Source organism: Microdochium trichocladiopsis, assembly GCF_020744255.1.
Source record: "Microdochium trichocladiopsis strain MPI-CAGE-CH-0230 chromosome Unknown B0I36scaffold_3, whole genome shotgun sequence".
Classification (NCBI taxonomy): domain Eukaryota; kingdom Fungi; phylum Ascomycota; class Sordariomycetes; order Xylariales; family Microdochiaceae; genus Microdochium; species Microdochium trichocladiopsis.
The window spans coordinates 2,557,081-2,574,022 of record NW_025763546.1 but is presented as its reverse complement, the minus strand read 5'-3'; the positions used below and the strand labels follow the sequence as shown (position 1 = coordinate 2,574,022).

General features: G+C 57.9%; 4 protein-coding genes across 4 annotated transcripts; 3 read left to right on the top strand and 1 right to left on the bottom strand.

Moving 5' to 3' along the window:
- Positions 1–2,421: 2,421 nt before the first annotated feature.
- B0I36DRAFT_318182 (chitin synthase-domain-containing protein) lies at positions 2,422–6,627 on the top strand. Its single transcript, XM_046153257.1, is given in 6 exon segments — positions 2,422–2,682; positions 2,701–2,727; positions 2,740–2,766; positions 2,788–4,511; positions 4,535–5,828; positions 5,890–6,627. 6 exon segments carry the CDS (start codon positions 2,583–2,585, stop codon positions 6,330–6,332), a joined length of 3,615 nt encoding a protein of 1,204 aa, XP_046015455.1. The 5' UTR covers positions 2,422–2,582; the 3' UTR covers positions 6,333–6,627.
- A 1,702-nt stretch (positions 6,628–8,329) lies between these two features.
- On the top strand, positions 8,330–9,198 carry B0I36DRAFT_318179 (uncharacterized protein). Its single transcript, XM_046153256.1, has one exon. It carries the CDS (start codon positions 8,434–8,436, stop codon positions 8,716–8,718), a length of 285 nt encoding a protein of 94 aa, XP_046015454.1. The 5' UTR covers positions 8,330–8,433; the 3' UTR covers positions 8,719–9,198.
- A 161-nt stretch (positions 9,199–9,359) lies between these two features.
- On the top strand, positions 9,360–12,018 carry B0I36DRAFT_318178 (WD40-repeat-containing domain protein). Its single transcript, XM_046153255.1, has 2 exons — positions 9,360–10,472; positions 10,550–12,018. Exons 1-2 carry the CDS (start codon positions 9,759–9,761, stop codon positions 11,699–11,701), a joined length of 1,866 nt encoding a protein of 621 aa, XP_046015453.1. The 5' UTR covers positions 9,360–9,758; the 3' UTR covers positions 11,702–12,018.
- A 1,182-nt stretch (positions 12,019–13,200) lies between these two features.
- B0I36DRAFT_360744 (glycoside hydrolase superfamily) lies at positions 13,201–14,697 on the bottom strand (the record flags this gene model as incomplete). Its single annotated transcript, XM_046158370.1, has 1 exon — positions 13,201–14,697. One exon carries the CDS (start codon positions 14,695–14,697, stop codon positions 13,201–13,203), a length of 1,497 nt encoding a protein of 498 aa, XP_046015452.1.
- Between the last annotated feature and the right edge of the window lie 2,245 nt (positions 14,698–16,942).

Genomic DNA, 16,942 nt, shown 5'->3' with positions numbered 1-16,942 from the left:
TCACAAAGACGGCGCGTGCTGGTGCCCATTCGCATCACGCGCTCAGCAGCATTCCAGAGACTTTCCGGAATCCAAAAAGTGCGCCTCGTCGAAAGACTGGGAACGACGCCCGTTACGCTAAAGTGAACAAAGGACTGGCGCGGAGCAGCCACCGAGGCCTGGAGCCGAATCTGTAACGACCACGCGATGGAATGCAGATTGGGGATGCCGAGAACAAAGCAGGCGCGCCTGCCACCTTCAGGCAGAGTCACGGCACAAAAACAAATGTCTCAGCATCTCGCAGACACACAAACGTCCGTCGGTGGCCAGCACTCCACGCAGCAACCTTGTCATCAACGAGAGAGTATGGTGTCATGAGGCGCTGGTCGGCAGCCCAAGGAGGTGAAGTCCTCGAGCAGCCGTGTCTGCCTGGCTGCAGGTACATGCACACAACTTTTGTCGTCAGGCCAACGCCAACACCACCTCACTCAGCGTCGTGCTGTGCGTGGGATAGCGCACGATTGATTACGTCGTTGGCAGGGATGCCATCCATGCGTGTGGGGTTTCGCAATCCTGGGCTGGTGGCATGCCCTGCCCGTGCGACATGCTGGTTGCATGATGCTCAGTCATTCCCTGGTTAGTACACGTTGCGACCTTGCTTGCCCCCAGGGCCGCTGGCCTTTGGAATCCTGAGCGCAGGTAACCTCTGGGCAGTCCCCCCAGCCTAGTTCGGGTTCTCGAAAGACCATGGGCGAATCAGCGGAGGCGGTGGCCAGGGGTCCAGCAGGCCATCCCTTTTCCAACACGAGAAAAAATCTCGTCAAGCGCAGCTCCACAACCCATCACGAGATCGGAAATGGCCATTGGACCGAAGGCCGCCTCGCTCCCAAACAGGAAATCCCACCATGCTGCTCAATGAGCATCGCACCACCCGCCGGCCCCCTTTCTCACGCCAACGTTGCGCGCGCACCTTGTTTGGTTCTAGCGTGTGATCGGCAGGCAGGTCGGCGCTCAGCGACCCAGCTGGGCATACTGTATGTGCATAACACAAGGGATTTGCATGCGAGAGTTCCAACACGAAGCCCGCAAACAGGCCAGGGCTCGAGGCTTACCCGTCGAGCTGGCCCCGAAGTCTTTTCTTCAGAGACATGGCAACTTCATGCCCCCACGTCATGGTATGCCCTGCGAGCGGAGGAGCGTCCCTGGCCGCGCCTCACCAAAATAGATCGAGGGCGAGAACCCGGCAGACGTTCAGGAGGCGCCAGCCGCGCCGGGTTTTCTTCATTGGGGCTGCCAAGAAGCCCAGCGAGCACAGTGCCTCAGCCTCCCAGTCTTGTCTCCCCGTGTGCGGCCGAGCTGCTGGCCGCCTCTGAGGGGCTAGTGTGTGTGCGGCTGCAACGGGCCAGGCGAGCGCCTGTCGATCCTCCTATCCCAGGGCAGATTCCTCTGTTGAGCTTGGAGAGAAACAGTCAAGAATATCAACAGTAGGCATCTGCACGTCCACTATTCAACCCCCTGGCCGCCTTGAAGCTCGAATTGAATGTTCGGCCACAGAGTCGCTGTGATGTGCAGGGAAAACCCCAACCTCCAGAGTTGTGAGAAGCGAGGCTGTCCAGCCTCGCGCTGGCCTGCAGCAGCAGTCTCACGCATAGCGTACCTTGACCCAGATAGTCGCCACTCAGAGCCTCGGAGTAAGTAGGAATGGTGCTCAAACGCCAGACAATTTACCTCGCGGAGCTTGTGAAGGACTGTGGCCCAGGGCAAATGCACGCTAAAGGACTATCTTTGCGGCACGCTCGCCTACATGCGTACGCAATGCACTGAGCCGCATGGCGGGCGCCGTAGAGGATGCTGGACTGTCCATGAAAGGCCGGCCCTGGACGAGCTGCTGGAGGATCCTCCGTGCCTGAGTTAATGAGTGCTCCGTGGTAGCGCGGCCGTGGTGTGGAGCAGGGGTGGTTGGCGCTGCCGCCGTGCCTTGATTGACCAGCGGTTGCCCTCCAAACAACACAGACGCCCCCAAATTTCCTGGGTGGCTCTCCTCTCCTCCCCTAACCTGGCGCCCGTCTTCGCACGTTCCCTCCCAAGGTTGCATCGCCAACGCTCGCTCTGCCTGCCTGCCTGCCTGTCGCTGCTGCCACTGTCGCTGTGAGGCTGTTTGTTTTGTCAGTCTCTCGCTCATCCGCTCCTCGTCTCCGCCGCCGTGTCGACCTACGGCGCAGAGTACACTCGTTTTCCCCAGCCGCCCCGTCCTCTTCGTATCCGCTGTCCACATCGTCATTCTCCCCTGCCTGCCTCGTCCACTTCGTTTTCTTCCCCAGCTGGCACGCACCCGAGCCCAGCACCGCCCGCCCCCCGTGCGGCACGCGTTTCGCCCGTCCTCGTCTGAGACATAGCAAACCTGGCCCTGAGCGGCTTCCTTGTACGTATCCTCCCAAGCCTCCATCCTCATCCTTAAGGCATTCGCTCCTGGTCTGGCACGCTTCCTTCAGCACTGCTTGGGTTGCACGAGCTGTAATTCCTCGCCGTGCTGCGCTGCTGGCTCCAAACCTCGTGGTCCAGGAAACTGCGTTGCTAACCTGCCCGTTCCTCTCGACAGAAACATGTCCCTCCCCAATCGGCCTGGGGCGCGACAGCCCTACGACCAAAGCTCATATCGTCAATCACCAACCCGACACCAGCGGCCTAATGATGTCGAAACTGGTGGCTACCAACCCGTAGTTGGGTCAGGGAGACCGGGACACCACCGTGCGCCTTCAGGAACCTCCTTCGCCGAGACCATACGGAGTTCTAATCATGGAAACACAGAGAGCCAACCTCTTTCACCAACAATGAATACCCACGCAGCCTCTGCTGGAGGCCCGTCGCGCAAGAGGAGTCTCATCCGCCCGGAGAGGAACAGAATCGACAAAGACCACCCAAACTACCACTATCGCAAGCACGCAGCCAAGATGGCGACTCTCCCGTCGTCAACAGGCAACGACCCTCTCTACGAGGACTATGAAGGCACCACGGAAGTCTCTGGCGGCGCAACCACCCTGCACAGCACCTCCGATGTCTCGCCACCCAGAGCCCCCCGCCATGACTCCGAGAAGCCCAAGGCGAAGGCTGCGACTCATGAGGCCAAGCGTCGTCGCCGCTCAAGTGTTGCCAATGGCAAGATCTCCAAGTCTGGCAAGAAGAGCAAGCGGCAAGGTCCGCAGGAGGTGATTTCACCCCCAAGCGCCTGGAACGTTTATTGCGCAATCGTCACATTGTGGTGCCCGGACTTCATTCTCAACTGTTGCGGCTTCCGCTCCAAGGCTAAGCGCAGGGCGTGGAGGGAGAAGATGGGTCTGATCAGCATCATTCTCCTCATCATGACCATTGTTGGCTACCTCACCTTTGGATTCACGCAGACGGTCTGCGCGCAGCCCAGTGTGCGCCTTCACGCCAACGAAGTTGGCGGCGGATACATGATCTTTCACGGCACCGCGTACGACCTCACCAGATCCGGCCACCCGCCCGCCGATGGCATCCCGCTTCGGCAGGATGGGTCATTCCTGAACGTCCTATACGATCTCCCCGTCAAGTACGGAGGCACAGATGGCAGTTTCATGTTCCAGAACGTCAACGGCAAGTGCAAGGGCCAGATCAAGCTTGCAGAGGGCTCCAGTATCCCGCGCAACGACCAGGACCCGGACGAGATGGCCTGGTACTTCCCCTGTACAGCCTTCAACCAGGATGGCTCCTCCACGCCAAACTACACCTGGCCGTACTATACGGGATACTCTTGCCACACCACTCAAAACTCCCGCGATACCTTCTACCTCGATCTCAAGCAGACGGCATCGGTCTACTTCGATTGGGATGATCTGAAGAACTCTAGCCGCAACCTCGTTGTTTATTCCGGGAACGTTCTCGATCTTGACTTGCTCAAATGGTTCGACGAGACACAGGTCACGATTCCTGAACGCTGGAAGAACCTCCGTAACAAGGATCACCCCACCAACCAAGCCCTACGGGGTCGTGATGTCACGCGCGCTTTGCAGTCTACCGACGACAAGCTCATGGCCGAGTGCTTCGAGGAAATCATCAAGGTCGGCACTGTTGATACTTCGACAGTTGGCTGCATCGCATCTCAGGTCGTTCTCATTGTGTCACTGGTGCTCATTCTCTCCGTCGTTGGTGCCAGATTTGGTCTGGCAGTTATTTTTCAATGGTTCCTCAGCCGCAAGTATGCTGCACCGAAGACTTCTCAGACATCCGACAAGAAGAAGCGCAACAAGCAGATTGAAGATTGGAGCGAAGACATCTACCGCGCCCCTCCCCGTATTACTGGCGATGTTGGCAGCAGCGCCGGTGGTTCCGATCGCACAAGCAAGCGCGCCAGCACTTTCTTACCCACAACCTCACGCTTCTCTACCGTTTATGGCGCCGATAGGAATACTCGTCGCGCTGCTCCGACGACCATGGCAAGCCAGGCCTCTAGCGGGCCTCTTCTCCACCCGGGTTCCCTGTACAGACAGGCAAACGACAGCAAGTCGAGCATAGTCAAGTCTGACGCCTATGTTAGCGGCACTGGTGTCCCCCAACGCTTGACAGCTATGGCCCTTCTGGCTTCATCCACGAGGCCGTGGTGCCCCAGCCTCCAGCTGACTACCAGCCTTTCGGTTTCCCTCTGATTCATTCCATCTGCCTTGTCACTGCCTACTCGGAAGGAGAAATGGGTCTTCGTACTACTCTCGACTCCATCGCCATGACAGACTACCCGAACAGCCACAAGGTCATCCTCGTTATTTGCGATGGTATGATCAAGGGAGCTGGTGAGACCATGACGACACCCGAAATCTGTCTGGGCATGATGAAGGACCACACCATGCCACCTGAGGAGGTTGAAGCATTCTCTTATGTTGCAGTGGCCAGTGGCGCCAAGCGCCACAACATGGCCAAGATCTATGCCGGTTTCTACGACTATGGACATTCCTCGCGCATTCCTGTGGAGAAGCAGCAGCGTGTCCCCATGATGCTTGTCATCAAGTGTGGCACGCCTGACGAGGCGACCAAGTCGAAGCCTGGTAACCGCGGCAAGCGCGACAGTCAAGTCATTCTCATGTCGTTCCTCCAGAAGGTCATGTTCGACGAGCGCATGACTGAGCTCGAGTTCGAGATGTTCAACGGTCTCTGGAAGGTCACCGGAATATCGCCCGATTTCTACGAAACTGTTCTCATGGTTGACGCCGATACCAAGGTCTTCCCCGACAGTCTGACGCACATGCTGAATGCCATGGTTAAGGACCCTGCCATCATGGGCCTCTGTGGCGAGACCAAGATCGCCAACAAGAAAGCCAGCTGGGTGACGGCTATCCAAGTGTTTGAGTACTTCATCTCACATCACCTGGCCAAGTCATTCGAGTCCGTCTTTGGTGGTGTCACTTGTTTACCCGGCTGTTTCTGCATGTACCGCATCAAGGCCCCCAAGGGTGGTCAGAACTATTGGGTTCCAATTCTCGCCAACCCCGACATTGTTGAGCACTACTCTGAGAACGTTGTCGAGACACTGCACGAGAAGAACTTGCTTCTGCTCGGAGAGGATCGATACCTCACAACACTCATGCTGCGCACCTTCCCGAAGCGCAAGCAGGTGTTCGTCCCTCAGGCCGTGTGCAAAACTACCGTTCCTGACGAGTTCAAGGTCCTGCTGTCCCAGCGCCGTCGCTGGATCAACTCGACTATTCACAACCTCATGGAACTCGTTCTTGTCAAGGATCTGTGTGGTACTTTCTGCTTCAGTATGCAGTTCGTTGTCGCCATCGAACTGATTGGTACCCTTGTCCTTCCTGCGGCTCTGGCTTTCACCATCTACGTCGGTAAGTACTTCTCCTGTCTGCAAGCATTAAATGGTCATAGAAGCTGACATTTCGACTCTAGTTGTCATCTCGATTATTTCACCCGAACCACAGATTATTCCCTTGGTTCTGCTTGGTCTCATTCTCGGCCTACCTGGTGCCCTCATTATCATCACTGCGCACTCCTGGTCCTACGTCCTGTGGATGCTTATCTACCTCCTCGCTCTGCCAATCTGGAACTTTGTCCTGCCCACGTATGCTTTCTGGAAATTTGACGACTTCTCGTGGGGTGAGACTCGAAAGACGGATGGCGAGAAGACCAAGAAGGCTGGTCTCGAGTACGAGGGCGAGTTTGACAGCAGCAAGATTACGATGAAGCGCTGGGCCGAGTTTGAGCGCGATCGCCGTATGCGGGACGCCAACCCGTGGGGTTCGCGCGAATCTGTTGTCGGCGGTGGCTGGCATGGTGCCCCTCATGCGCCATACTCGCAGAACTACGACGACCAGTACTACTCGGACGCGTAGTTGTCTTGTCTCTGAGACTGGTCGAATGTTTGTTTGGTTCTTACTTGCGCAGGGCTGCTACGTGAGTCGTGGGCCTATGTGTGCGAATGACACAAGCAGCATTCATTGGCATGTAAGGGGAAAAACACATTCTTTGCGGTTCCTTTGTAACAGGACCAAGCGGCATTAATACGGCGTCCTGGGTTGAAAATACAACAACGACATTGCTTTTCTTAGACAGCTTTGCGAGCTCTCGGGGTCGATACTAATAGTGAGAGGATATAAATATCAAAAATATTTATTATATATATACACACACACACACACACACACACACAACGCTCCACCGATACTACTCGTCGTCCCTCTGTCGGTTGTGAGTTTTGACGCTGGCCAGTGTGACAATCGGTGCCACTGGCTCAATATGACCTGTCAACCTCGGCAGGCATGCATGTTGAGCCCCTGGGGTTGGGCGGCAATGGCAATCTAACTCTAGCCGGGGGGTGGAGCAATGTGATAGATCACTCCTCAAGGGTCGGACAACTCGTTGCCTACGGGGTAGGAGCCCCCTAAGTCATTCGACTTGAACCAGTAACCAGCAGTGTTTGTGTGGGTGAGTTGCAAGTGTTGTCGACTCGTACGATACCGATCAATGCGTGCTGCGGGGCGGGTTGGTTGGCTGGGACCAGGCAGAACTTTCTAACCCTCAAACCCAGGGAGAGGGGGGTTTCTGCACTGTTGAGCATCTTCTGAGCCCTGCTCTTGACCGTTTTAGTCGGTGTGCCAGGCTAATTCTTTTGTTTTGTTCTTGTTTTTGTTACCTGCCCTAGTGTGAGGTCAGGCCACAATGAGACGTGCATGACGGGCGAATACAGAAGACCGGGTTTCAGAGAGCAATGTCAACTATGCAGATTGCAGGAGAATTGGAAGAAACACGGAAAGAGAAAGAATGATGCCAAATAAAATGAACAAAACGGAATGGGGAGGCGGGTTAGTTGCTCCGCTCCCTGGTGGAAACTCGACACCCTGTAAAAGAGTTACCGCGGGGACGAGGGGCTGTTAGCAGCGCAGCGGAGACAAGCAAACAAAACTAAGGTTTGGACATGCATCGCCAAGAAGCGTCGGAGAATGCTCCATGGTCCGCAGCGTGCAGGAAGGCGTGCCGTGTAGGAAGTCAGCCTGGCCGTACGTTTGGTACCGACGGGTTGGTGTGTGTGTGTGTGTGGACGCCCGGTGAGCCGGTCGACAACGGTGAGGATGCCTTGCCGTGCTGCCCCGAGAAAGGTTATTTGATTCGTAGAAATGAAGGTCCTTGGGCATTCACGATATAACGAACCTGGATTCTTCAAGTGTGTCGGCAGGCAATGATGGATGATGGTCTTGGTGTTCCGATAAGCTACTGACCACCCCGAGAACATCTGTGCGGCGCCAGGACCGAAGGGCAGCCAGCCTCTCGAGGGGACGAACCGCCATGACGGTCTTCACTAGTGTCGGCCCCCAAACGTGGCAGCTGCCCCCAAGAAAAACGGTCGTTGCCACCAGCCAGAGCTGAGAAAGGATGGTCTCGGCGGTCCCGGATACCCGGTGGGAAGAATGAAGACGGGAGACGGCGATCGATATGGCGGAGGCGACGACGGCAAGTGCCGCACACGGGACGGGCGGGGGCCCAAGGCTTTTGCTGTCACGGAGCGAGGCCAGGGGTCATGGTAGGCTGGCTGGGGACGGGGGCGGCGGGCACGGTTCCTGCACGATCCGTTGGGTGCGGCCGTAGCGGTTTTGTGATCGATCCCGCGAGGACGGACGGGCGGCGGCATGTGGCTGCCACGGATTCGATGCGTCGGGCATGAATGTTTAGAGTTTGGGCGTTGCTGGCTATTGCCGTCATTGTGACTATGTATTTGCCCTCGCCGCTCCTACACGGCAGCAATCCCCTCCTCGGAGCCGTTGAGCACGCCCGGCTCCCCGGAGTCAGTCCCATCCAAGAGTGGTGGAATTAAGGTGTCCTCTGCTGTGCCTCTGGTGAGCAAAGTCCCTCCCTGTTAATTACTGACAATGGCTCCTGGCACGGGGCGCCGCCACGGCCGAACCTGGAAACACCCGTGTCTCGTCTCATCTCGCCGGTATGTCTGTCTGTCTGTCTGTCTGTCCTGTGCCGTCTTGTGATGCTCTGGTTCCTGCCTCTTGCCGTGGGAGCAGAGACCCCAGTCCTCCATCCATCGTTGGGTTGGCCGCCGTGCCTGCCCCCGTCCTGCAGGCATCATCCTTGCATCCGCCTTCGTCACGCTGTGCTTGCCCAATCCTGCTAATAATCCCATGCGACACCCAGCCAAGTCGGCTGGTGACAAGTCGGCCTGCGAGAACCAACGAGAGAGCAGTCCCCGTGCCCAGCATGTTTGCTCTGTCCTAATAGCACACAACCGTGACTCGTTTTTGTAATATCAAGTCAGACTCATCCCCCCCAGCTCGAGACCAACCAGTCTCACGTGCCATTCAACAATCACTCTTGCCGCCCCGCCGCTTGGCTTGTGTCCGCGTCTGGCTGCCGCTCGTCTCTCTCGCTGCTTCTCTGTGCCGTCCCGCCGTGTCTGAGGCACGCAGCAGCCCAAGCAAGCAAGCAAGCCACCGGATAGATATCTCATCATCATCACCACCATCAGTCATCAGGCTGCCGCGCGAGTCCGGCTCTCCTGACCCCTAGCGGGCAGAAACTGGGGTTTTGTTTCCGGCTCCCACCCTGTCGGGCGTGTCTGTGTCTGCCCATGCCACTGCACATGCCAGGCCGTCGCCAGTCGCAAGATCAGCAAAGGGGAGTAAGTGCGTTATCGTACGTATTTTAAGTAGCCACAGCTTGGAAGCTGCGTCGCCGTGAGGCATCATCATCATTGACGGCTGCAGCAGACGACCCGGTGCTGTCCAAGGCGCCTAGGTATCGAGCCTGCTCCACCGGACCACCATCCTGCTTGTGCCTGACTCGATCTGCCCCGAAGCCGTAGCCGCGAAGACATGCAGCCTGGCCAGGTCGTTCTCAGCACAACTGGCCGGCCACAACCACCAACAAGCTCGCCCAGCACAAGCGCATCAACGGACCACCACCTCTCTCTGCACCCGGCCCTCGCAGCCTCCGCCTGGCGCCACCACCACCACCCTCCATCCAACCACGGCCATCACCTCCATCACCACCACCACAACAACAACAATTCTGCCCTCTTCCACCTCAACACTGTCCAGGCCGACGGCGCCAGCGACAGCGGCCGCGGCATCGCCCAGAACCACAGCCAATACACTGCATCCAGTCATGCTTCCATAGGGCTGCACGGCGGAGCGCCCTCTGGCCCACTCGGCCCATCCCCGCACACGACCCAGAACCTCTATAAACACGGCGCGGATGTGGCAGCGCCGGATGCTTCCCCGGACTGGCTCCTACAGTGTCTGAATCCCACCGCACAGATGGCCGAGTTCGAAGAGGACAAGGCCGACGACCACAGCCCAGACGACAGCGATGATGACTATGACCTGCATCAAGGCAGTGGCGCGTTCCTTTCTTCAGCTGGCTCCGCCCAGGTAGACTCCACCATGGACGACTCATACGCCTTCGGAGAGCTATCCCAGCTGTCGTCCGACGACGAAGGACTAGACGATGTCGAGCCGCAGACACAACCGAGCGCCTTGCAGTTGCCTCTTACTATACCTACAAATATTCCGCCACACTTGCAGCTGCCGCCGCTTCCCGATCCTCCGCCATTCCCTCCAGACCACGGCCATCTCGTGGGCATGCCCATGACGCAGCAGATGATGCAGATCCAAGACGAGCACGATGATTTCGACGAGCTGATGCAGTCACATCCGATGGCCATCAGCCCTCCGAACGCCGTCTCTCTCGGGCCAGAAAATCTGGACGTGGTCAACTTCTTACGCCATTGGCTTTGTGTTCGGCAAGAGGATGTCTATCACGATGTTTCACGATATCAGGCCAGGCGCGCGATTCTGAAGCTGGCTCAGGAAGACGCGCGCAGAATCCGGCTCGAGGACCTCGCAGGTGATGAATGCGATTTCCAGGGGATAAACTGGCCGAGCCTCAAAGTCACTAGGACTGCCGCACGCCAGCGGCGCAAGGTTACCTACATCAATTATGTCAACCGGGAAGGTTCTGACGGTCAAATAGTGAGTACCCACACCAACGAGTATTGTCTGCATGTCTCGGGCCATGTCGGCTCACCTGTTGTTTCTTGCCTTGGTAGCCATTACCGCATCTGCGGCCGGATTGCAACTTTTACAGGTTTCAAGGGATGAGCATCAAACGTGATGTCCGCCTTCTGCACTTTCAGCTACGCAACATCCTGGGCTGCTCGTCTCGGTCGCGAGCCTTTTATCCGAGCTTGAAGGCGGTGCGCGAGATCAATCCGAACGACGGCAGTACAAAGGCCGCCATGACATTCGAGAGTGACAGCGATGCTCAAACATCGACCTTGACAGCCTCCCAGGATGTCCTCATCGCAGGCGGTTTCTTTGGCGACTTCAGATACCGATCCCTCAACACTGAAGATGCAACACCCACAAAAGGACGCTTGACCGACCATCCCAGCGGTATCACGAATCACGTTCAAATACACGAGGCTCGGCGGTCACACGCTCCGCTCGCGGCTTTTGCCTCGAACGACTATGGTTTCCGCGTTGTTGACCTGGGAACAAATCAGCATCTGTCGGAATCAATGTACGAATGTATAATCAACTGCTCAGCCCTAAGCCCTGACAGCAGGCTGCGTGTGATGGTTGGCGACCATCAGGATGTCTTCATCACCGACGCCGATAGTGGCCGCATCCTGAAGACGTTGGTGGGCCATAGTGATTTTGGATTTGCTTGCGACTGGGCGCCAGATGGATGGACAGTCGCCACAGGGAACCAAGACCGCACGGTCCGGATATGGGATGCGCGGTATTGGGACCGGCCCGTGGCGATCATTCCAACTGAGCTGTCTGGTGCGCGGAGCCTGCGCTTCTCGCCACTCGGATCTGGCCGGCGTATCTTGGCAGCGGCCGAAGAAGCCGACTATCTCAACATTATCGATGCCGGCACGTTCCAGACCAAGCAGACCTTTGATGTTTTCGGAGAGATTGGCGGCATCTCTTTCACCAACGGAGGCTCAGAACTCCTAGCTTTATGCTGTGACTATTACAGGGGCGGCCTCCTGCAACTGAGCCGCTGCGACCACGGGGCTGGCGACTCTTTTCTGTATCCGACTGAGCGACACGATGGTGTATATTCATCGCTGATTTCGCGCAGCAGCGACTGGCTGTCAGAAGCAGAACTAGAGGGGCTCGGCATGGCGAAGACTCCTACAGAGCATCGCCGGCAAGCATTTCTTGCATACGGAGATTTGATGCCGTTTTGAGCGGATCATTGTGGCAGGCGGGCAGCCTGCACCACGACCGATACGGGCCGATACGGCCGATACGGTGGCACAATGCTGACCGCATTCACATACTTTATAGCGTAGATATTGTTTTCTTTTACTCGTGGATACCTCGAGCACAACCGCATGCAATTGGTGTCACTGGCCACGCTGGCAATTGTCTCACGAGTTGGATGAGAGAATGAGCATGGAACGGAATGTCTGATGTAGCCGTCATATTTACCTTGTTTGTAGTATAGTATGATATACCCGCACGCGCGCACAAGCATCAATTGACACACTATTAAATCCCCTGACCGTGATACTACGGCTGTCGGTTATTACGACAATCGAGACTGGGCGGGGTTTCTGTATGTGATGTGGGAAAAGGCTGGGAAATGAGCCGCTGCTTGTGTCTGCCGTACACGATTCCGCAACCAGCCAGCTTACAATAGACAAAGCGGGAGTGTTTGCCCGACAACTTGTAAATGGCGAAGCGCGCTGTGTGTGTGTGGGGGGGGGGGGGGGGGGAACAGACACATCTACGTAACTCATAGATGTGCGGAAGCACAAGGACCATCATCATTCAGCGTGGGTAGTTTGTACGAGCTAGTTACTGATTTACATGCGAATCTGTCACTACACCACGGGTCGGCGACGATTCGCAAGGGGAGGGCAGGAAAGAGGAAAAGGGGAAGTGTCTTCTTGTTTTCACATCATCTTTCCTCTCCTCCGCACCCAGCATGCATGACGAGGCCACAGACCACACAGGACGAGACGACAACAACGGCACGCGGCTGGGAACACGCACAACAGGATCATTTACAGTAATGCAGAAGAGAAAAGGGTCTACCATTGGTCGGGAACAGTAGTAGTGACAGCCAGACACCTGTGTCTACGTGTTGTGTATGTGTACGTGTGTATATACGCGAAAGTGTATACGAGTTTTGAGTTGTGTGCCAAAGCGAGAGACAGCGTGGGCTCACACCCCCAGCCAGTAAAGACGTGATGGGGACAAAACACAACAACAACACCACGAGGTACCAGATGGATAATAAAAAAAGCTGAAGCAAAAAAAGACAACTTCGGATTTGATGATGCTATGGTTGCAGAGCCCCGCCGCTTTGCTGGCCCGACTAGGCTCTCTCGTGCGAGGGCGTGCTAGAGAGAGAGAAGGATAGGACAGGGACAGAGAGAGAAGACTTGTCAAGCGTGTGGAACGTCGGCACCTTTATCCTTTAAAGATCTCTAAAAAAGCGTGGCTTTGCGTGTTTGGATTGTCGACCACCTCCCCAAGACGACGGACCACTGGATCGTCGAGAAAAAGCAATGTCTGGTTTGTGTATGTATGACCTCATTTGTCCTGGTCCAAAATTATATTCAAGCAGGCTAATCCAACAAAGAAACTCGGTCATGTACATTTGGGCATCGGACTGGTGCCTCTGGGAGAGCCATGGACGGCTTACCCCCTCAGCATCAGCATCTCATGCTTTCGCTCTTTAGAAGGGAAGGCCAGCGATGTTGATGATACTGCTGACACCGAAGTGCTGCTCACAGGCGCAGGCAGTGGAGCCATCCTTCCAGCTGTCGTTGAAAGGAGAGAGGACAACAACCTTGTCACCGCACTCCTGGATGATGGACTTGATGGCAGCAGCCTGCTCAGAGGGGCCGGGGACGGCAGCACCCATGGCGTTACCAGCCGAGGGCCAGCCGGTCTCGAGGACGTAACCGCTCTTGCCAGGGCAGACGCTGCTGATGATGTCGAGCTGGCCCTTGACGAACTTGCCGGCATTGGCAGCACTGGTGGCGAGGTTGAAGAAAGCCCAGGCGTTAGCACCAACGACGTCGACGGCACCGCAGAGGGCAGCCTTGGCGTCGTTCTGCTGCCAGATGTTGACGGTCTCGGCGGTGGTGTAAGGACCCTTGTAGCCGGGCCACTTGCTCTTGGCGGTCTGGATCAGGGTAGCGATCTGGGCAGGAGTGCAGAAGCCGTTGATGATGGCCTCGTTACCGAGGACGGCAAGAGGAACAATGTCCCACTGAGCCCAGGCGGCAATGGCATCGATCTGCTCAGAGATGGAGGGGTGGTCGGCCTGGCAGCCGGGCTTGTCAACAAAGACACCAATGATCATCTTGACACCGTGCTTCTTGCAAGCGTCACCAACGAAGGAGAGGGTGTCGCAGTCGGTGGAGTAGGTGCGGATGGTGGTGATGCCAGAGCCGGCAATGGCAGCGATACTGGCGTCAACCTGCTCGCGGGTCATGCAGCCACCGCCCGAAGGAAGGTAAGGGGTGAAGGTGATAGCCCAGGGCTTGCCAGCAGTGTTACCGCCGAGACCGCCAGTCGGGGGCTTGGGAGTGTAGCCGGGGCCGTTGGACGGCGGGGAAGCCACGGGCGGGGGGGCCGGGGCATAGGTGGCAGGCGGAGGAGGAGGAGCAGCGACGTAGGTCTCGGCCGGAGGAGGAGGGGGAGGAGCCTCGTACTGGACGGCGCCGTAGGTGGGAGCAGGCGGAGGAGGAGCCGGGGTGCTGGTCGGGATGTCGAAGGGGCAGGTGACGACAGTCTTGGTGTCCGTGACGGTCGTGATGACAGCGGGGGCAGTGTAAGTACCCGGGGCGTAGGTGGTGCAGGGGACGGTGGCCGTGGTCATGGCGGTGGCAGACACGCAGATGGTGGTGGTCTCGGTGAGGGTGACGATCTCGGCCGGGAAGGTGTAGACACCGGTGGTCGGGCACGAGTGCACGATCGGGGTCGGGACGGTGGCCGGGGTGTAGGTCGTGGTCGGGGCTGGGGGAGCCGAGGGCCAGATGGTGGTGGGCTTGCCGTGGTAGGTGGTGTAGATGGTGGTGCAGCCGCAGGTGCCGTTGTCGGCCGCGATGCGCTTCTCGATGCCGTGGAAGGCGGCGTGGCCGTGGAAGGCGGCGTGGCCGTGGCCGTGGGCAGCGGCGCTGACACCACCGACGAGGGCCGCGGCGGCGGCAAAGGTCGACTTCATGATGAACTTTAGATATTAGGCGATGCTGTGCTCGTGCAACAGGAGAAACGAATGCCCGCTAAAAGAGTGAAGCGGTAGGTGAGGTTGTGCAGAAACGAAGGACGAACGCTGGCGGGGGTGCCTTGAGCAACGAGGAGTCGTTCCGTGAGGAGGAGGAGAAGAGAGAGGAGAGGGCCAGCGGGCAGCAGGAGCACGCCCCAATAGTTTTATTATGGTCCTTGGGGGCGGCGGCGCATGGGCGCTGCTGCGAGGCCCTGTCTGGCGCCAAGTCGAGATGGGCCATGCGCGCGCTCTGGCGGCGGCGAGGTGGCAGGGTTGGCCCATATTGCATGGCCAGCACCCTGGTCCGCACCAGAGTGGCCCGCGGCCACAGAGTCGCCGGGGTCACGCTCTCCCCTGGCTCATCTCCCAGTAGCCATCCAGCCAAGAGGCGAGCACGCTGCTCATTTCCTGGTTGGCAACCAGCCCAGGACTGGCGGCTCGTGGTGGTGTCACAGGCATCGTTATGCACCGCAATAATGTTAGTGCCTGCCGACATCTGGTCGCGAAACAGGTCTGGCATCTGGTGCTCTGCACATTATCGTTCAAAGGGCAACACCATTGCGTGCTCGCCTCGCCCTGTATGTGTTGCTGTCGGCTTGACATGTTTCGCGACTGAGCATCTTCTGGGCTCAGCATGCACTTCTCATGGGTGAGCCTTGAAACCGGCCCAGCCCGTCTGCTTGGCTGTTCATACAGTAATTATCGACTCCACCACCGCAAGCTGCCATTGCCATCCCGATAGACCTCGCCTGGGGACGTATTGACGGCACTCCGTTCATGGTAAGGATCGGCTGGGGACGGACGATAATGAAGGATGGGGCCTGACTGGGAGCAGGCGGGAAGGGGGCGATGACTGGGTATGCGAGTGCCGGCGATGGGTCGAGTCGAGCTGGACAGGCGTGGGCGAGAGGATGGATGGATAGGACACGGACGACGGTCACGAGGTGCTACCTAGAGCGCTACGACGCTACAGTGGGCGGGTTACCCGTGGGGAGGGCTCGAGCGGGCGGCGGTGGGCGCGTTGCGTTGTTGGACAGGCAGTCTGGCAGGCGGTCGGGGCCCAGTCGGTCGTGGTTTGTTGTCAGTCAGTCGGGTCGTCGTGAGCTTGAGCTCTGGACGGATTGGATGTTTGGCTGGCCGGGGTGGGGCTGGGGTCCTGCAAAAGGGGCCGGCGAATCAGAGGTGCAGGGCTGCTGCATGGGGCCTGCTAGCGCCAGGCACGAGAGCAGGTGGTGGCTGCCGCAAGTGGAGGGCTGCCCGCAGGTAATTTCCCCACGTAGGCCAGGCTCAGTAGTGCCCGCTGCCTCGTCCTTGGCCAGCTCGTGTTGCCAGACCTGCAATAGGGGCCGGCCGCCCTCGAGATTGCTCGCCCCAGTCCCGCCAGCCAGCACCGTGCCAGGCTATTGTTGGAAGCAATCGTGGTCGCCGCCCTCGGTAACTGCGTTACGCATCCTCCAGCGCGTTCCCACTCTCGACAGCCGACTAACGGTCCTATCGACGCCACTCGACTGTGTCCCGGCACGCTTCAAGGTGAGCGATGACGACGCCCATGTTCAGCCCGCGAGGAGCACCAAAACCCAGTCCCGGATCACGGCTTGAGACATTCGCGTCAGTTCTGTCTTCCGCGTGTCTTCTTGGTGGCCACTACTGTAAAGTGCGGTGTGCACGGACTCCGGTGAACGTATGGCAGGCTGGTTAGGCATTCTGCTTTGTACCACAATGTTCTACCGCCTGCCGGCACGCCAAGTTGTCGGCCAAGTCACTTTCCTCAGCGATCCGTGAGCCAGCACCCTTCTTGGGAGCAATGACTACATACGGGATTTTGCACGGAATCTTCACCTCGAGCCACCAAGCTGAATCGGTCCGCCAGTCTGGCACTCCGCGTCCAGCGCGTCGTGTTTACGAGTCTTTCGCGCTGCGACGAGCGAGACAAGACAAGACAGAACGAAACAATTCAAGACCGCCGCCAAGACACACTCACCGTCTAAATCTGGCTGGCGGCGCTAAAAGGTGTTCAGACCGGCAGATGTGAGCTGGCAATCGCGGTGGAGCTCTTAGCCGTGCCTCAGCCTAGATCAGGTTGACGCGCCAGCCGATCTGATCTATTGTCTGCTGGGGCACCTTGCGCAGCAGCCCAGACTGTGGCTGCCGAGAACGCACGAGTACCTCGATCACCACCTTTCCAGAGCTTCCGCGAGTATGG